This window comes from Anoplophora glabripennis, unplaced genomic scaffold (assembly GCF_000390285.2).
Source record: "Anoplophora glabripennis isolate ALB-LARVAE unplaced genomic scaffold, Agla_2.0 scaffold43, whole genome shotgun sequence".
Taxonomy (NCBI): domain Eukaryota; kingdom Metazoa; phylum Arthropoda; class Insecta; order Coleoptera; family Cerambycidae; genus Anoplophora; species Anoplophora glabripennis.
The window spans coordinates 1,466,837-1,488,902 of NW_019416281.1; the positions used below are offsets into that span (position 1 = coordinate 1,466,837).

The 22,066-nt window shown below is 32.5% G+C and overlaps 1 protein-coding gene across 1 annotated transcript in view; it reads left to right on the top strand.

The window, feature by feature from the left end:
• LOC111693191 (synaptogenesis protein syg-2-like) overlaps nt 1–22,066 on the top strand; it is a 91,858-nt gene that overhangs the window by 35,150 nt on the left and 34,642 nt on the right. The window contains exon 2 of the mRNA XM_023457404.1: nt 8,111–8,252. Within this exon, the coding sequence (XP_023313172.1) occupies nt 8,111–8,252 (142 nt within the window). The remainder of the gene's footprint in view (nt 1–8,110; nt 8,253–22,066) is intronic.

Here is a 22,066-nt window from a genome sequence, read left to right on the forward strand (position 1 = left end):
CGGGCCCCCATAATTATTATCGAGGATTTCATATTATCATCCAAAGCAGCTTCAAAAATTATAGATCCAGCCAAAAAATTTTCAAAATTTATTGAAAAATACAAAAGTTACAGCAAAAAAAACATTTTTAATTCTCAACTTCAAGAGCTAATAACTCTACAGGGTGAACCCGGAGGAAAAATTTTTATATGAACTTGTGACATTATTTTCTCATTATCTATCCATATCCGAGAGATAGCCCACCATTTCCGGGACACCCTGTATACTAAAAATGTTTTTACCAAATACAGGGTGTTTGGAAACGTTGGTACAAAATTTAAGAGGGTGAAAATAGAGCCGAAAATAGTAAAAAAAGTTCCTATAAACATTGGTCCTCCGGAGCACCGTTACGGAGATATGGCCCTCCAAAGGGGATATATTTGGATATTTTTTAAAATAACTTTCTTTCTGATTAAGATAACGGAATGAAAATTGTAGATAATAAGCATACCATAAGGGTCTTTAACTACCATAAGTTTAATCAAAATCGGTTATAAATAAGGATAGTTTTGTAACTACTCTTGACAAATTTTTCGATTTTTTTTATTTTGAATTATCAAGCAAGTAATATTTTTTAATGAATTGGACTTTTTTGAAGAAAAAATGTATCTACTTTTTTTTCGAATTCTGTGTAGTTTAGTCAGAAATAATTATTTTTTAAATAATGTATGGCTCAAAACAATAACTAACAACTAACTAACATACTAACTAACAAACATAACAATAACTTTTTTTTAACATTTTCACATAGTAGGCATCTTTCATAGTGACAGTTTCATTGTAATGATATTGTAGCGGTACTCTACAATTACATTTAGTACCTGCCCCAATAAATATATTTTGCTTTCTGGGAATTTACGAGCCATATAAATTATACTTTGAATGATCCGAGATTATCCCAAATAAATGTATTTTGCAAATGAGATAAGAATAAGTAGGCTGTAAACATAAATTAGTTGTTGTTTATTAGGGTACATAAGCACTAACCGAGTAGGTAATGACCCGGATAAGTGTTAATTAGGATAGGGTAATAAAAGTAGGTACCTGGGGACAAAGATAAAAACCGAAAACCTTTCGAAGCACGAACCAGAAGGCTTGAAGCCTAGTTCCTGCTCGGTTGTGTCTCGTGTTACCAGCGAAACTAGTACAATAAAGCTTTCCATGCTGTTTAGAGTTTTTCTCCTCACTTGAAGACCAAACCACTATAATACTATTGATTGTCACTTTCGCGTGCTATGATTTAAATTCTTATGTTTCTTTATTTTCTTAATTATTGTGATCTCTGTGCTCAACTTCGCATTTCATTCGGTTTTTTTTTAATATTGCTGGAAGTAGTTTTAAAAATATGGTATTTTTAATATTTAGTCATTGCGATTTACTTCTATAATATAATTTGGATTAATAGCTTACAAAACCTGTAAAAATTTGAAATACTAAAAAAATAAAGAAAGATTCTACTCTGGAACCTGTCTCATCAAGTTGCTTACTGAAAGACGATTTTTTAGAATTTTTCACAGAAAAAGGCCACTAGTTCTAAAAAAGCACTTTTTAGTTTAAAAAACAAAAAAAACCTCAAAAAACTAAAAATGTATTACTTAAATATTTTTTTTTAATAAAACTGCATTTCAAAAGGAACAAAATGAAAAAAAAATATGATATCGTTTGCCAAGTTACAGATAGGTTTTTGGAAACTTTTTAGCCAAAATATGCAAATGCTCATATTTTCTTAAGGGATCGAAATAAAAATTTCAAAAAGTTCATGGAAGTTACTCTAAATGGATATTAAATAATACCAAAAAATAAGACAAATTAAAAATAGTCCAGTCATGACCTTAGTAAATTGGCATGGAATGCCTCATATGTATGTGTGTGCTTTTACCAATAGTGCCAACCTGCTCATATTAAAAACTTGACAAAACCGAAGTAACTATATTCGACACATATTTAACAATATTATGCGCAGGAAATATGTAATCCAAAAATTAAGAACCGCAATATTTTATTACGGTTTAAGAAGCTAGAATATGTTTGTGAACAATTATTTTTAACTTTTAACATCAAATTAAGGTATGCGTGATAATAGTGTGCATTCAGATTGATAATAAATTAACGGAATAGTAAAATTGTTTGCACTACTTTACTCTTGCTAGAGTAGTTTCCAAAGTTGTAGGTCTTCTGTTATTATAAAATAATCAACAATGAAATAACAATCCCAAGTTGTCTATTTGAACATCAATACTAACTTGAAAGAGCTGTGTAAATAAATAAAATAACATCTAAACGTTGTCAGCTAAACATGTTTATTTTCTACAGATTATTTCCAACTTCAAAAGTCGTTATTTCTACTACTGCTTGTTTTAACATGCATAATTAATACATGAATTGGCTTTCCCCCTACAATGAGAAAACAGTATCACGTTGTCAATGATATAACTTTTAACTTTATGCTGATTTTGCTGTACCCATGGACTCTTCCATCAATTTTGCCTTATTCGCTTCAGTGACATATTCCTAATAAAATATTTGCATAGTATAAATATTTTACGTACAAAAGCAATTCGGAGCAGTTTTCTCCGTGTGTATTATCAAATGTATTCTTCTATTTATTTATACCCCATTCAACAGAACCTATAATCATTTCGCTGTCAAGCAAACATATTATAAACGAAGTTTCCATTAAAAGCTTTTTTAAGACTGATTACTTGTTTAGTATACCTCTGCATATAAAAAAGCCATTCTTTTTGCATATAATGAATTTGTATTTAATTTATATTTTAAATTCCCCAGAAATTGTGTGTTTCATACAATACTTCTTATAGAAAATACTTATAGATGCAACTGGATTGACACAAAAGTAAATCCTCCACTGCTAACACTGTACTTTAAATCTGCTCACAGCAAATACACCTAGTAGTATTTCTGTTTATGATAGCTGTAAACCTCACTGGCAAGTAGTGTAATGTCTCTTTGTTTGTTCATTCCAACTCCAAAGTTCTTATGCCTTCACTTTGTTTTAGACTTTCGTACCGTTTTTTTGTCTGTTTATTGTGCGGATTTATCTAAAGCTATCATTAAACCAATTGCATAGTTGCAGGGGGAACAGCAAGGATTCACGTAATTAATTTATCAATTAAAACTGCAGCAAAATTTTTATGTCTTGCACGATTATTTTCTGCAATGAATTATCATTAAATCAGTTTCTTGAAATTTGGGTAGTAGGAATAACAAAGATAAATAGTATAAATTGAAAGTGTAACAAAATATTTAAATCGAAACGGTGGCAAACTTTTCACCGAATGGGTACCATTTATTTTAACAGCTTTCTACATCTCTTATATTTAATAAACTGCTAATCATTTCGAGGGGAGTACAAGGTCCACGGCGTACCATAAGCCGTAAAATATAACGGGCTTTATTTTAAATTTAATTTAGAAGTGAAGAAATAAAACCGGGTACCACGTTCATTGTTTTATATTCAAAGGAATGACGCGGCAGTTTTTCCTTTATTTTACCCCTAACCGTAGTTACGCCAGGATGTAAATTTAATAATAAAAAGTGTCCAGACGTTTTCGTTGGATTCTAAATTGTGAGCCGGTATAATAATTTACATACCCCTTAAATATTTCACCTCTGACGCTTTAAAATTGCATCTTGTTCAAGGAGTTTATTGTTAATATACCGCCCTGAATAGCCAGGTAGCTTTATAAGCTGCTTCTTTCACACTCGGCTTTTGTGGGAGAATACAGAGGGAGGATTATGAAAATGCTGAATATACAAGTATTTTTAAAACCCCCCAGAAATAAACACACAAAATCGAAATAGTAAAACGTGGATCCTTGACAATAATTTGAGGATGTACATTATAACAACTGCATAAATTGACTAACTTTTGAACATATATGAAAATTGTAGATTTTACCTACGCCTGTGGTTAGTTAACACATTACAAAATTAATTTTTACAATTTTTTCTCTTATGAAATTTCGATATTTCCAGTAGAACAGATAAATTTTGTTGGTTGGACTGAGATTCTATTTATAAAAATAAAACAAGTGTATACGAACATAGTTCTTAAAATGCTTTTATACTTACTAGGACTAGATCCCAAAAAAATAAATCCCAAATAAATTATTGTTTTGTTTTGTTGTTGTTTTGAATGAACGAAATTGATGATTGAATTTTAATTTATGATTTTATTTATTTGGAAGCCATAAATTTTTTATATGTTGTAATTATTTATTCTGTGTAGAGCTGACTCAACTACAGGGTGTTGTTTCCTTTATTTCGGTCTTGTCTGATTTCACTTAACTTTATTTTAAAATGAAAAATAGAGAGAAGTTTAACAAATCTGGATATATTACAACTTTTCAAATGAAACTTTATAATTGACAAATTTCTACTTAACCTATGTTAATAATAATTACACCTTTTACCTAGGTATATTTGCAATTTTATGATTTAAAAATTGTATGCCGACATATTAAACTTTTAGAAATGAAATTTGATTTTGTGGTATTCATATGCGATTGTTTTGAAATTTATATGTTTAACTTCACTTCACATTATAATTTTATTAACTTTTATTTATTTCACGATATATTCAAATTTTAGTGTCGAAATTTTATGAGCACTACTTGTAATCAAAAACTTTTATGGATTTCTGCACTGTTTGAATATTGTTTGCTTCTGACATTTGACATCACTCAAGATGACTTTGACGTTTAGCGATTCTTGTGTCTAGATAGGTAATTTTAACTAACTTGCTGATTTTTACTGATATTCTTTTGTTATTTCAGGTACAAAATTAACGACGTTTCTTGCTCGGAAACTTATGAAAGACTGGCTACGTCGACTTCGATTTTTATTTTTATTCAACTAAAAACAAATGACTCGTTGCCATAGAAATGTCATAGAAATGTCAAACTATACTTCTGAGAATTTTTTTATTTTAAAATACTGACTTTATGCATGTTCTAATCAGCATGATCTTAGTATATTTAGATTCTATTAATTTTTCTGAGTATTTTGATACCTTTCACCTCTCTCTACGTTACCTTTTAAACTTTCAACAAATGTTACTTAATTTTGAGAATTTTGACTAAATTATGCTATACAGCTTGATTTTCTGCCTGTAGATTTATTCATTGTCTTCAGAATGAATGTCTTCAGAAACTTTTTTTCGCTTTTTTATTAGTCCTTTCCTGTTTATGTAGCTTATAGATTGAAATGTTGTTAGGTCTACCGATTCATAGAAAACTTTTAAAGTTTATACACAAATTTGAACTTGAATTAGGATCTCAATACAGTTTATGATATTTAGATGGTCTTTTACACACTGCACAAACTACTCGTCTTTTGCAGTTCAACAACACTTTTAAATCTACAATTTTACAAATTTTTGACGATACATAGATCTGTCATTACTCAAGTTTAATTCCACTCATAAATTCATATTGTAGGTATGCTATACTTTAATTTTATACTTGATTTATTGCATGTTTTTCATTTGTTCTCCATCCTTTGAACTTGTCAAAATTTTGAAATTTTTCAAATTTGCTTAAACCTGTACACTAGTATGATATCTCACTTTAATAAATTATTCTTTATTATGATTTTTAACTTTTTTATATTACATGAATGCATTTTCTCAACTATTTAACTTAAAATTAATTTTTTATCATAATTTTGACATCTCAAACTGCTTTAAAGTTATTTGAAGAAACATTTATTCGTAATACATCTTGAGCACCTTGAATATCGGAAACTGTTAAGTTTTCGACATATGTTTATATAAAAATGTCAGTTTATTTTCCCTCGGTCTGCCTGCTGTCGAATTATCAGTTAAAACTGTTAAACTCTGTAAAACCTTTTTTTTTCCTCTGAAAAATGTATTGTGCTGAAAAAGTAAACAGGACTTTCAAAAATAGGTATTTCTAGTGAATCCATCTATTGGCAATTATATCCGTCGAAAAGGTAGAACCTTCATAACCTTGACAAGAGATGAGAGAATTTTAGACTAAAGGAAAATTACATTTTTTAAAGATAATTATGCCTTTGAAGCCGTCGTAAACGTCAAATTTTGATTTATCTCGTCGAGCTACCCCAGATTAAGTACAAAAGGATTTTTGTACGTGGTCCAGAAGTCGAGATAATGAAGATTTTGAAAGTAAGAGCGCTTTTGAACGCTCAAATTCAGTTTTCGGAGCGGCCGAGTAGTGTTACCCCCACTCCGCCGCCTGTTGTAGTTAGCTCGCGCCGCGCTCGATTTGCTTCAGTTTGACGCACAATTAAAAATGCAGAAGTGGCTAAAATGAACCACAGTATTTTTTTATTGAAAATATAAGTCTTCAACTTCAATCTATGGAGGAATAGATGCTATAGCACTTAAATAGCGGCCTGTGTAATTTTTCGAAAAAAAAAATTCTCGGCTCCAGAAGGTCATAGAGCAACGTTTTTTTCTTTAAATTCACGTAAAAATGCCAGCAATAGATTCCTGTAGTAGAGAAATCGAGAAATGAATATCGAAAAAGAAACGCGAGCAAAAAATTTTTTACTGTTTTCAAAGTCATTATTGGACACTTGAAATTAATAAAATCGTTATTACTCTTTTTTACCATGAAAGTACAACTCTTAGGAAAAAAAAGTGAGCCCTGATTCGTTTCTCTACGATTATTCGTCGAGCAAGAATAACCGATTTTCGAGATGACCTTTTTTTCGAAAAATCGATATAACTCGAAAAATGTTTAATATTTTTTAATTAAAAAAAGACACTTTTTTGCTTGTCGGGGGCAACATTTACAGCAAGTAACAAGTGTCAAAATCTGAATTTTCAAGAGATACAGTAAAAACAGAAAAAGTCGATTTTTGACGGTTTTTTCGATATATCTCGAAAAGTAATATAACAATTGATATATTTAAAAATACGAATAGATAGGTTTTTTTAATAGCTACAACTTTCTCATTTAACTTTTTCCGATTGGAGTTCAAGTTTTTTTTTATTAACTAAAACCGTTTTTTTTTTACTTTTATGATTTTTTTAGGTTAACTTTGCCGTTTATGCGCCACAGGAAAAAAAACACTATCTTTCTTAATTTTTTGTTTCCAGGTGGTATTTTTTGTAAATTTAACGTTAGGCCGTGCCAGATTGATTGGACTACTAGGATGCCATTAATAGACAATTCTATCTTGGAGTTTTGAAGAGTTTGGTGCATCGTTTTCGCCATATCTGTCCAGAATATCGCGCAGAAGGAAGTTAGCGTTTGTTGCACCATGCGCCATCTCATCAATCAGAACTAGTCACCGATTTTTTTACTATAATTCGCATTTTAACTGTCAACCCCGTGTTCGCCTGATTTGGCATCTATCGACTTTTACCTACAAATGCATTTGCCGATTAAAGGAAAACGTTTTGTGGATGTAGNTTTTACTTTTATGATTTTTTTAGGTTAACTTTGCCGTTTATGCGCCACAGGAAAAAAAACACTATCTTTCTTAATTTTTTGTTTCCAGGTGGTATTTTTTGTAAATTTAACGTTAGGCCGTGCCAGATTGATTGGACTACTAGGATGCCATTAATAGACAATTCTATCTTGGAGTTTTGAAGAGTTTGGTGCATCGTTTTCGCCATATCTGTCCAGAATATCGCGCAGAAGGAAGTTAGCGTTTGTTGCACCATGCGCCATCTCATCAATCAGAACTAGTCACCGATTTTTTTACTATAATTCGCATTTTAACTGTCAACCCCGTGTTCGCCTGATTTGGCACCTATCGACTTTTACCTACAAATGCATTTGCCGATTACAGGAAAACGTTTTGTGGATGTAGAAGTCATCAAGAAGTCTTGTACCAACATCCTGAAGGACTATTTTGTATAAAATAAATCGATTTTACTAAAGAAAATTTTGGTTATTACTATTTTTAAAAAGTTCCGTTTACTTTGGAATCCACATTGTATAATATGTCATAATTCTTGCTATGCGCAGACCAAAAGCAACTATGCAACTATTACCATTATTTGCGGTAGTGTTAGAAAAAAAGACACTTTCTTATTTCGTTTCTTTTCTCTTTCCAGTTTCGATTACGTACAACATCGAGGCGGTACAAGGGGGCGTCGCGAAGCTTCCCTGCAACATTACGCCTTCCCTTCCGGGTGACAAAATGCATATAGTCATCTGGTTTAAGGACGGGGATAACCGAAGAACCCCTATATACTCGTAAGTATAATTAGCACTGTGTCTGAATTGTCTATTCTCATTTATTTAACGGATTAAGGGAATTATCTCCCCGGTTATAATGAGCTGGGGAGAGCCCATACATTTAATGGGGCGATTTATAAGATTCCGTTCAATGAGGGCTCCCCCTAGAGGCTGTAATATTCCATTGTTTGTCTTTTATTATTTACGATACTCGAGCTAGCTTCTGCGAGATATTTAAGAAGCTGCTCCCTTTCGTTAGACAGTAATCTAATATAAATATTTTCTGAAGTTATTTCCTTCCAAATATTGCAATGTGTAAATTATTTTTAATATTTTGAAATTTGAAAGAAAAATTAATGTTAATCCATCTGGCATTTTTATGTCGAAACGAGTTGATCATGACAGGATTTTTTGAGGTAAAACGTCACATCCAAACGGACGCAGTTCAAATTAGCACTTGAGGATCAGAAACACCAGAAAACAACTAAAGGAAAACCTTCCAGAAATACATTTTCAACTTAAAGCAACAGCAAATTAAACAAGAACACCTGAGACCTGGTGGAGAAATACACAAGAGAAGAAGTCCCAAATAAGCAGAAGAAGAAACTGCTTCTCGAAGAACATCTCAAACGAACAAATTGGACAGATCTAGAATCGTTATTAACTTTTATATACACAACTAGATAATGTGCTTGCCAAAGGCCTGAATTTTGTCATAGCACCCAAGACGATTTCTAAAGAGACTCTTTGGAGACCACGTTCCAACATCTCCATCAATAAGTCACGGGCTAAGGTAGCACCTCCGAAACCGAATATGTCTAGAGAAGAAGTCTAGGTCATCAACGAACTGAAGGAAACTGAAGATCTTAAGTACAATAGAGTGCATATCCAAAGAAGAGAATCTACTGCTAGACCTAGTATTTAAGAGATTTAAAAACAATTCAATTGAGAAAGTTGAGAAAGAGTTACCATCTGCGATTAAAGCGTCTAACATTCCCAAGAAGCTATATACGTACCTTATTTAGAGTGGTCCAAAAACACCACTACTTCATTGCCCTCCAAAGGTCCCCCAGCCAGACGTACCATTCTAACCAATAGTACATGCAATCGGATAGGCCATGAACGATGTGTTCGATACGTGTCACATCAAAATTAAAGATCTAGTAAGAAATACGGAACATATCAAAAACGCTGTAGAATTTAATGACAAGATCAAGGGAATCGAACAAGATCTAGATTGTAGAGTAAAAAGTTTTGATGTGACGTCATTATTCACAGTAGTGCCATTAAAGGAGTTTTGGAATAACTCCATCGAGGGTTCATCAGATGCCAATTTAATGGACTTGTCCAAAGTGAGCACCAAGTGGGTCCTTTGTCCCTAGTTATGAAAAATATGTATATGAAAGCCTTCAGGGAAAGTCCTAGAGTAAGGTGATGGAAAAAGTCATATATATATATAGATGTCCTTATCAGGAGAAAACTGAATGACACCTTGCCACAGCGTTTACAGGAAGCTAATTCAGACGGTATTGTCAACGCATTGATACATCGAGTACGTGCCATCTGAAGACCTGCAAACTTAGGAGAACTATAACATTTGCAATCTAGTCTTAGAGGAAACGGATACAGGAACATTGAATAAACCATTAAATGGATATCCAAGGGCAAAGAAAAGAATATCTGAGCATTTACACTAAATGCAAGGACATTTCTATTTCTTTCATCTAAGTTGGCATGGACCAAACATACAAGGTGTTCAAAAAGTGTAGAACCCCCTCTATCTCAAAAAATATCGCTCAAACAAAAAATTGATTAGCACAAAAGTTGCAGGGTTTTGAGTGACCAATCCAACGGTGACCATAATTAGATTATCTCGTTTCGCAAAAAATTCAAATGCTTGTTAAAATCTGTTATTTGGTACTTATTTTGATGTGTTTTGAAACCAAAAAAATTAGTGCTTATTATATTTTTAATGAGGTTTATCTGATTTGGAATTGACAAACAAATATTCATAAAAAAAATTAATATAAGCTTATTAATATGAAGAAATTCCTCAAACAAAATTATGACTAGTTTGGATACCTAAGAGAAGAGATATTAATAAAATAATTTTTCACGATTTAATACGAAGTCTTACGAGAATGCAGATTATTTTGGTTTTTCTACTTAGAATGCGCAACAATTGACGAACAGTTTCCACAGCAACTGGTATAAATAGAAAACCGATATCTAAGGAACCGTATGACAGCTCGTAGAAATCGATTAAGTACTTGTAAGATACATAATTTATAATAATTCTCCTTCAAGCTGCTGTCGTTGACTAACTTATCCTCCATATGCGAGATAGTGGCAACGCCGCGATCTCGACGTAGCGTACTATTTGAAATTCGCAGGTGTCCAAGCAAACAGAATGATCAAACGCGAGCGAGCGAACGCCGAGGCGAGCGAGCCAGCCAAGTGCAACGTTGATAAATCTAAAGGCTTACTACTTTAGTCACTAGCGAATCTACATAAACTCTCGTTAGACTTTAGATGTACCTCCGTACCCGACAAACCTCCGTAAAGGAGACAATGGTGCGTTGGCCAAAATAAAAACAATTTTTTACACCTAACAACGCCTCATCCTTTATATTTTGACTCGGGTAATCACATGTTAAAATAATGGTTTAATCTCCTGACACCCTCTAGTTTCGCCTGTTATCAGCACGACTAACCCGGTAGGTAGGGAGTCATGAAGTGAAAATAGAAGTAGATCGCAGCTTACTCGTATTAAAGCTTAATTGGATTTCTTAGATGCCTCGAACTATAAACGATATCTGAACAGTAGAATGCAATCTCAATCCTTACGGCACTAGATTCGGATTAAAATATATTCGAATTCTAAAACGAATATCAGAAAATGCATATTTAGTTGAACTACCCAGGTGCACTGACGTTGACAATGTTCCGCCCAATAGAAAAATATAATTTTATCTACGATCACGTCAAAATTGAGAGTTTTTACAAAATTTCCAATGCAAAAAAAATTGTACTTTACCTGTTGTGGTTTTATAGACTTCGTTATTTGTTTTTCAATCAGACTAGGTGTTTTTTATTGAATCATGTTCTATTTTTGTTCAAATCGTCATCAGTTCTACCAATTATATTTCTTATACTGTTTTTTTATTCCATTAAATTTGATTGTCTCCACAAATTGGTTTATTTTAAGACTTCCACATTCTCTAATGATATTTTTTATACTGTATTTTTTTTTATATTCATAAATTATAATGAAAGATCAAATAAAATTATTCCATTTTTATTTTTTACATCATTACAAAATATTATATAGGATGTAAAACATTAAAATATTATTTAAAAAGGAGCCTATACAAATTTAAAAATATTTTTCTAAAAAAAATATGTGTAATTAAAAATTATTTCCAAGAGAGCATAGAAAAATATAGGTAGATGTTCGACCTACTTATGTGTCTTTAAAATTAAAAATAATTATTACTTTTAGAATATCAAACGAATGAAGTGATTTTTTTAATACTCAATATTAATATTAAATAGTTAAAACAGAGATAAGTTCCAGTCTCCAAATTTAGATCCCCTGTCTTGGGTTTATGCCTAAGCCTGACATTAGTCTCAGTAGCTTCAAAGTACGTAAAATTTCATCGAGTAAGCTTTGAAATAAAAAAAAAACTTTGAAATAGTCTTAAAATATATCAGCTAGGTAGCTTTAGATTGCATACAAATTCTTAAAATCTCCTGTGAAATGAAGTAAAACACATAAAACACCTTCACAAATTCAAAATGTACAGAATACATTTAAAAGACATTTATCCACAGTCACCTTATAATTGGACTTTTATTCACACATATGAACCGCTTAAGGTGATACTTTATCCACTAGTGGAATAAAGTAACTATTTGACTGGTAGAATAATGAAAAAATAATAAACCTATAATAAATCAAATTTAATATATTTAATTATTAACATTTACATTTATAGTAATAGACATTTCGTTTTTTGTTTTTATCACATTTAACTTCCTTTCGTTAATAACAACCCTTGTAGCATTGTTGCCAGAATTTTCGGAACGCATAACATTTGCCGAGGTTTGTGAAGAATTTGCACAAGTTACAGAAGTTTCTTCTTGCAAGGAACAACTATATTTTCCTTGGATTTTCCTTGTAATATCAAGTTTGTGTGATATAGACTCCTCAATATAACTTTCTGCTACAGAGGAGCTCTTCCATCCACCATGCCGTTTGATGGTTGTTATTTTATTAGCCAATAAAGTTGTTGAAGTGCGCCTCATACAATGGCCAGTATCTTCTTCTGAATTTGCAATATTCAGGCACCAGAAACCCCCATTAGTGCAACCTAAAATAATTTCAAATTACACTATGTACCTAACAACATGTAAAAGGTAAAGAGATATTACATTAACCATTAAATATTCTTTATCGGGAGCCACGGTAAAAAATTCTTCAATATGTGCTCTTTCCAATACTACAGCTTTTTTGCTTTGTATCCTCTCGATTCGCTCGTCAAATAAGCAGTAAGCTATTTTCCAGTATCTATATTTTTGTAGACCTATATAGTAGCCTTCAACATCAAATACTTCGACCACATAGATGAAATTGCATATTTTTTCTTCAAATTTAAAAAATACGATAGCATGACTTTTTTATTTATTGTCAATACTCTCCATTTTTTCCCTCCATTCGTTAAATTCGGCGAACACTTTTTCGTAATGTTCCCTGAATTTCGCTGGCAATAAATGGAAAAATGCTTCTTGAGCTTCTTCAAAAACAGCCACAGGAACACAATTACTTTATTGCATTTTTACCAAATTCAGATAGAACTATTTATTACATAATTGATAATAAGCAACGGACCATAGCAAGCGATAAGTGTAACAAAACCTACCACGTTTCATTGAGTACTAGTAAGAAATATCAAGTTGAATGTTTTTTTTATTAAATTCCAATAATTCTGACTCCACAAATATGATTGTGATGTGATTATGGTTAAAACGTTATGTATTCGTGTTTTAATTGCCTTTTATCCACTTAAGAATTCTTGGGCGGATAAAATGATACTAAAAACACTTTACAATAAATAACTATTATCAGTGCAAAATACATCAATACAGCATTAGAAATATATCAAAAATTTCCCTTCATATATTTACTTCAAAAACTTGACAATTTCTGGAAATACTTCGAATATCTCGAAGCTTTGAAATAACCCTACAGTATCAAGAATCTTGCAAATATCTCAGTCATTGACTTTAGACTTCCAGTCATTCATCGTTATCTTCTTGGTCATTGACCGTTACCTCGATTATCGACCTTTCTCATAAAATAACCAACCTTTGATCATTGACCGCTGTCATTGAGATCCCGTCATTGATGTTTGACTATTGACATTTGACAAACCTTTTGGACCTTTTTCCTTTGGCCCTAGACATTGATCTTTAATATTTGACATAACCTTTGGCCTTGTAAAAATGTTTATACAGTATGAAATTACTTTGACATATTTTGTTGTAATCTAAGAACATTTTGGGCCAACGTAGTGTATTAAAGTTTACAAACAATAAATCATATTTCTAGACAATTTAATGGGATAATGACCAAGTAATAATAGTATATTATTCAACGAGCGTATAATGATGGGTATTATTCACGAGGTGAAGTTTACGGCCACGAGCCGCAGGCGAGTGGCCTAAATTACCGAGTGAATAATACCCATTATACGGGAGTAGAATACTATACTTTATCCACGACTACTAAATATTTCTGTTGAAGTTTTTTTTGAAATGTTTCGAAAAACATGGTATGTTAAGAAACAGATATACGACTCGCACAAATGAAGTCGCTGATGGCTCAGTGTAGATGCTCTTTCCCTTCCAACCGCGGGTCCCGGGTTCGAATCCGGTCTAGGAAAATTCACTTTTTTAATTTTTTTTTTATATGTACAGCACTGAATTGAAAATATTTAGTGGTTTACACGATAAAATTTTAAAAACGGATTGTTTGTAGCNTTTTGTTCTAGTATCATGTGAATGAATCTGACTCCCAGTCAAAATATCACTGGAATTCTGTTTTAGATATAACAGGCACTGAAATATGTATATGCAAGGTACTGTTAGTATATTTAATTTTATAAATTGATTTTTGCAATCTTCCCTGTAACCTAAACCAGTCATAATTCTAACAGCTTTTCTCTGATGAGCGAAAACATTCTTAATAGAAGTCGCATGTCCCCACACAAGTATTGCATATGAAATATTGGACTGAATAAAACTGTGATAAGCCACCTTCAAGGTATCCAATGATACTTTACCTACCAGACTTCTAAGAAGATACATATATTTGGATATTTTTTTACATATATAATTTGTATGTTGTTCCCACAGCAATTTAGAATCAAGGTATACTCCAAGAAATTTAACAAAATCATTACTCTTCCAGCCATCAAATTCACGTAAGGCGAATATCATTGTCTCAGTCTTTGCTACATTCAAACAGAGTTTATTACTAGTAAACCATTTCTCAGCCTCCATTGTTCCAAAGTTCCCAGTAAATATGACGTATAATTGTCAATAGCTCATCTGTCTAATTGCGAGTTTCGGAAGCTTATTATACAAGGATTGAGGAGTATTTTCCGAAAGTTTCATGCAGTTTGATTATTTTTCGAATATCGACAAGAATTTTTAAAAAAACATCGATTTTTCCACAGTGAAAGAAACTGAAGCGGAGCTACCTTGTAGAAAATTTCATTGAAAACAGAAATGATCTCTTGCATTTTGTTCGCAGAGATAACAAGTGAATCTTTGATGAAAACTGGTGACATTATATTACTTCCGGTATCTCGTCTAGTGAGAGTAATTTGTTTCCTTTGCAGAAGCTCCACGACCGACGTATTCTTGCCGTTCCTGGTAAGAACGGCTTTGTCTTTATCGACAATGACTTAAACAGAAACCATTGTTACCGGTCGAATGATTACACCCTATTGCAGAGCCAGATGTTGCCCTCTCTCCTGTTTTATATTTTAATTAATTGTTGGCCCATGAAATTTATGACGTAATAAATAATTAAACTCGACGAAATAAATGCGGTCACACTGTTTTTTTAAATTAGAATTAATTCAGTCGACGGTAAATGGCCAGTAAATTTGGACCCATCATATAATAAATTAACACTAAAATCAATTTATAACAGGTGTGGCGTTCGGGAACAGATGACAGCCCCGCCCGGACAGCGATGGACCGAACTGGATATTAAATTAAATCATTAAATTAGAAACTAAAAATTAATGTACATCGAAGAATTATTGCCCTATAAGGGGCAACGGATTCGATTCGGTGGAACTACAGTGTGTTTCAAGGACTTGATTGAATTATCCAAAGGTCTAAGGGGTATCATGCACCTCCATCTATCGAATTGCACCTCCATCTATCGCCTGGGGTTGCTGGGAGGTTAGTTGCCTGCTCATCTATGAAGAAGTTACCAGGATACTCGGACATCTCTTCCTTTACGACAACCTCAACATACGTTTGGATTAAATGTCATTGTCGCTCTTCCTCCATTGGTGACGAGATTGCTGTGATAATTGTCAATGCTTTATTTTTTTATTTTTCAATGGGCATTTGTGTTATGCAAGCCCTGTCGAGTATGATACCCTGGTGTCTCTTGGTCACTATCTTTGAATGTTGTTCTAGGGCATTAAGGTTTACCTGGAAACCATCTGTGCAATTATATGAAGGAGAGTTAGTAAATGAATTCTGTACACTTTTCAACTCGTGAATCGTAATTTTAAATTTGTTATTAACAATTTTCAACAAAAATGTGCACTTTTTTAGTTTTTTGCTTAGAAAATGGAAACTACTAAAGCAATCTTAATGTTGTCAATGGACGAATCGTAGAGAATGAAATTACGAAGAGAATGAGAGGTCGAACGATCCGATCTGATAAGTAGAACCGGAGAAAATCCGGAAAATTTGACGTTTTCTTAAAAAATGCACAACTCCGCCATTTTTGAATTTTAAGAACTGAAACTTTGAACATAGGTAGCTATTTACATGTATTTTATATGTGCAAAACCCTGATTCTGTCGAGCTAATAGTTTTTGCACAAGAATACGCTCCAGTATTTCCGCGCGCTCGACCATTTCTACTCATATTTACGACCGTTTTTCACCTATTTCACTGCATTTTATGAAAAAACGAAAATAGACGTTTTGTTCCTGTGCCTGTCTAGTTTCAAATTCCTTTTTTACAACTTCAATAGTACAATCATACGAGTATCCAGCCCTCCGCGAATAAATTGCAAAAAAATTCAAAACTGTTAGCTCGACAGTATCATGGTTTTGCACACATAAAATACATGTAAATACCTGCCTGTGTGCAAAGTTTTAATTCTTAAGATTAAAAAATGGCGGAGTTGTGAATTTTTAAAGAAAACGTCAGATTTTCCGGTTTTTCCTGATTTTCTCCGGTTCTAATTGTCCGATCGTATCGTTCGACCTCTCACTCTCTTCGTAATTTCATTCTCTACGATTCGTCCATTGACAACATTAAGATTGCTTCAATAGTTTCCATTTTATAAGCAAAAAACTGAAGAAGGTGCGAGTTTTTGTTGAAAATTGTTAATAACAAATTTAAAATTATGATTCACGAGTTGGAAAGTGTGCAGAATTAATCTACTAAATGTCATTCACATAATCGCACAATCCGTTTCCAGGTAGTTAGAGGGCTTATGTATGGAAGCTTTAGTAGGTTACATCTCTTATGATCTTCACCTCAGACTGGACAAAACCCGTCTACTACGTGATGTGAGTTTTGGGAGCTGTGAGATCGTTTTATTTTTCAATAGTGATTTTTAAATTCAGTTTTGACTTTCTATTATTGTTATTTATCGCAATTTTAGGATTAATTAACAATGAATTGTATGTAATATTCGTAAGTAAGACAGAAACATGAAATAATTTGAAGCGTACAACTGCAGAAAGTCTGGGTAGACGTTCGAACATTCTCTACGCTGGCTCCGTATTAGAACCTGTATCGAGGTCCATGTGAAAATCTGGAAATTGGTACTTCAAAATGACTCCCTTTGTGGAATCGAGTCGAGCTGAAACTTATTTTGATTAATGGTGGTCCTAAGATCTTGCATTAGTATGGATTTCGAAATATTTAAACATAAAATTTGGTCTAAATTTGAAGTAGTAGTTTTAAATAAGCACCCTACATCTCAGTGAACAAATTTTGTGTTATCTACCGGCAATACTTTCATTTCAGTTAATTAATTGGTCAATTAAATTGTGAACATAATTTCATTGTTCCTTTCTAAATCTCATTCGGGTAATAAACTTGCACTGAATTTTTTTTATTGTGAATTTAAACATATTTTATAGGAATTTTTGCTTTAATTGTATACTCATAAATTTGAGGTTTACTCGTTTTTGTAAGGGATATTTTATATTTTCGAGGCAGGCAGATAAAATAATGAAGAAAAATTAATAAGTATTGTTATGCCTCTGTACAAAATAAAGTCTATTTACGGAAAACATAGTTGTTCACGGATTCAGGGACAAAGAAATTTCTTTTCCATATAAATTAGGCTTCATTAGCGCCCCTTTTAGAGCGGGCACGTGTGTGTCTGTGTAATTTATTAGGCGTATTATTTATTTTATCCTGGTTCAACACTTTTTTTTCGTTGAAAGAAATATCCTTTTTGCCAGGGAGGCTCTATTAATCTCTATTAAAGCCAAAGTGCCTATAAACTTAATTAGCAGAGCAAACTTTTTACTAAATAATGAATCAGCATTATCCAGAGATAACAAACTCATAACGTCCTTCTATCGATGATTAATTGATTTGAATTTTCTGTTTAACTTTGCTGTCGACGGTATAAAATATGCTTTTTGTTATCAAGAGAGCTTTGAATCAAGGACGAATTTACATCGGAAAATTATGTAATCGGAACTGCACAGAGAACTGTGTTTGCAGGGTTTATCTACTGAAAATAGCTGATATTGTAAAACAAAGAAGATGAAATTTATTCAAGCCTTTGACGGGAAATTCTGGGTTTGACAAGAAAAAATTATATCAAACTGAAAGCTCGATCGTACTTAAAAGTACTGTCAGTCAAATTCTCTATATTATGTATTTGCTTCAACGCTAATCAACTTATTATGTCTTGCAACTAACAAGTTCCAATAAATATGAAATTTTTGGACAGGGTATTAATATCTTTCAAGAAAATCCATTTATTGTATTATTCAGAATCAGGATGGATAAAAAGAACATTTAATAAGTCGGCTGTATATGACAGAAGGAAAGATAACTAATGTGATATAATAAAGGCGCAAAACACGTGTAGCAAAAAACTCTTACTCCACGTGTCAAGGTCAGATTTCTCCCAATATTTAAAAAACTGTTTACAGAAAAGAATAAAAGAAACTCAATGTCGTGGTAAAATATTTTTCAATAAATATTTTCGCAATATATACCACTTTCTGCTGCAAACACAAAGGTAGATATAAATAGTAGAATTATTGCATTTGACTGTAAGGTAATACATTTTTTGTGGAATTAAGTATATGAAAATACTTTTTATATGTAATTACGAAGGAGATAATTTTTTGCACGAAAAAGACCACGCAATATATAAATTTTTACAAAGAATTATTTTTCGTATATTAAGAAAGAGTGATTTTCTATCAACAACGAAAAAAGTAGATTTTATCATAGATCAAAATTTTGTACTACTACTATAAAAAATTATATATTTTGGAGACCTCACTTAAGGTACTTTTTAATTTTTTTAATTATACAGTGTCCCAAAATGTTGGAACAAAATTCATATTTTTTTCAGTTCGGATTTTAAAAAATTGCTACTACTTTTTTGTCATAGTTGTTAAAAAATGTAAAAAATTGCCTTTTTTTGTCGTAACGACGACTATTCCATACAATCATAATCTCTTCGATACTTTAAAATACGTACCTACTCTCTATTAATCTTGTAACAAAAGCCGGGACGCTCAGTCAGTTATTTGTTAGTTCTCGGAAGGATGGGTCAAAAAGTAAGATATTTCAGTCGACACAAATTATCGGAGGGTTAATGGTTTTCAAGTAGTAGGTCGCCAAGACAGTCCTTCGGAGAAAATTACCAATATTTTAACAAGTTCACTTAGACTGTCGAGGCCATGTGTTAAGCGTCTGGGAGGCGCCGCGTAGAACCCCATCTTTTTAATAACGCGCGAAACCGCGAGAAAGAGCGTAGAAATTCCACATTAGAATTAAATTATATTGTAAAATTAATAGTAATTCGAAAAGAGAGTATACCTAAGCAGCTGGGTTTTTTGACGGATTTTTCCTAGCTATAAGAGTAGATTAAATGAGATCGACTAATCCGTCCCGTAATTGCTACGCGGAGTCATAGGGGAAGGCTAGGGTTACTAGTAAGTCATATAATTATTCTTATATAAATGTAAATCAAGTCAATTAGATAATTACTAACCTAATTATTAAGGCATGCCGACATTCAGGGTTCTTGCCAATAATATGAGAACCGAAACTTCTGGACCCAAGAAATGGGCGTGGTCAAAGCGAATTGTGGAACTCAGGAAGGATCTCGAAAAAGGCAGTTCGTTCTTAGGTTTCACATTGAGCAGACTAATTATTAACTTTATAGTCTCGGGCTAATTAATTAATTTCGATCGTTTTTCCAAATTTTGTATAAAGCGCGCATTCCCTGAATCTCGGTACGCTGTCGCGTTTAAATCAATTAATTAATAATGTCGTCGAGCCGTTGCGTTGTTATTTTGTTTGTTTGTTTTGTTTATTGTTAATAAAACCCTTCCTGGAAGTTTTGTGTTTCCTTTTGTTTCTCCAACTGATTCAGCCTTGGAACTAATTTTTCCTCACACTAATAAGCACGATATGCCTGCTGGTGATATCTGGTTCCAACAAGATGATGCCCCTCCACATTTTCGCCTCGATGTAAGAAATTACCTTAAAGAATTTTTCCCAAATCGCTGGATAGGCAGAAGGGGGTCGCTTGAATGGCCACCGCGCTCCCCTGGCTTAACCTCACTAGATTTTTTTGTGGGATTATCTAAAAAGCAAAGTCTATGTGAACAGACCAGACATTATCGAAGGATTGAAAAATCGTATCAGAGAAGAAATCGAAACGTAAAACTAAATGTTATTCAAAATGTGATTAATAACTTTGAACACCGAATTGGGCATTGTGCAATGGTTAATGGGAGCATCTTTGAACATTTACTGTAATAAAATGAAAAGTAGTAGTAAATTATTTTCATTTCATTCCTCCTTTTTTTTAGAAAAATAACAAAAAAGAAAAAATAAAACCATATAGCGGTATACCACATCTGGAAAAAGAATAAAATGTATAGAATAAAAAATAGAGCGCCCTATAAAAAAAAAAATCGCGAAAATGATAGAGCTCTCAAAAACAGCGCAACAAAAAAGAAAAAATAGCAAAAAAACAGAAGATCTATATACAAAAAGACACCGGTCACAGATATTTTTTTAAATTCAAACGGAAAAAAAATATGATTTTTTTTTCATCATTTTGAGAGTGTATAATTAGTAGTTATCCAGACAGTTGTGTTAAAATTACATCACCTATACAAGATCCCCCGGTACATTATGTAGCTTTTTATATTCGCTTACAACGTTTTTGATGCATCATCAAATTATTAAACGTGAAGGACTATAAAAAATCATATTATCCTTCTTTATGTTCTGGTTCCCAACACAAAATGAAGACATAAGAGCATTGTAGACCTAAAAGGCAAGAGCACATTTTATATTTATGTTTACAACGTTTTTGCAGTACACCTTTGTTGGGATATTGCATGTTTATTATTCTCCTCGGACGAGAAGGTGACTTTATTTGTAATTTTGAAGGCCGTTTATTTTGTACCCTTAAGACAAATCATTAAAATGGCATTTTCGTGTTTTGAGCGATAGAAAGCGTTTGTTGGACACGGATATAAGGATATTCGGTATGCATCTGATGTGTTTTAATGCTCTGCATACGATAGTAATAGTAAAATCGCAAAACTAGTTTTGTGTATAAAAATGTAAATGTAAAAGTTTGTGAATTTTATCTACACGTAAAACTCAGTTTTCCAGCTCTAAACTGATAAGCAACTCTATAAAAGGGTTCGGAATACATTTACGTAATTCAGGGAACGCATAAACTTAATATAGTACATCATTGAACAGTACTTTTTTGAAATTTGGGAAAGATATAGACGCCTTCCTTTAAATTGGTTATAGCTGCTTTGTGTGTGTAAATACAACAGTGGGTTATATTACAAATGAGTGAAATATGACACTATTATTTTTAATAAATAATCATTTTGTATGGACTTCAAAATGTGGCTTGAAATACTAAGAAATCGTTCTTTTTTCCAACCCATTCTAAATTATTGAGACATATCGCCAATCCGGATCTCCAGCCACAACATAGTTTTATCAAACCACCTCCTAAGGATGCTACCTGGATCCCGATCAAATTCCATTATTCCGATTCAGTGAGCAATCTGCCCCATATTTATAGAAACCATACTTCGGGAATCGTAATGGCTTGATTTTCGTCGCTTATTGGATGGTTTCCTGCATTATTTATCTCAAATTTACTTCTTATTTTCTAGCAACGATAGCAAGGATTAAATTCGACAGTATATATCAATTTATCTCAAGCAGTTAGACAATTTTTCCAATATACATATATAAAATACAACAGATGAGACCTATGAACAGAATTTTGCGACTTAATAATAGCATGCTTTCCCTTC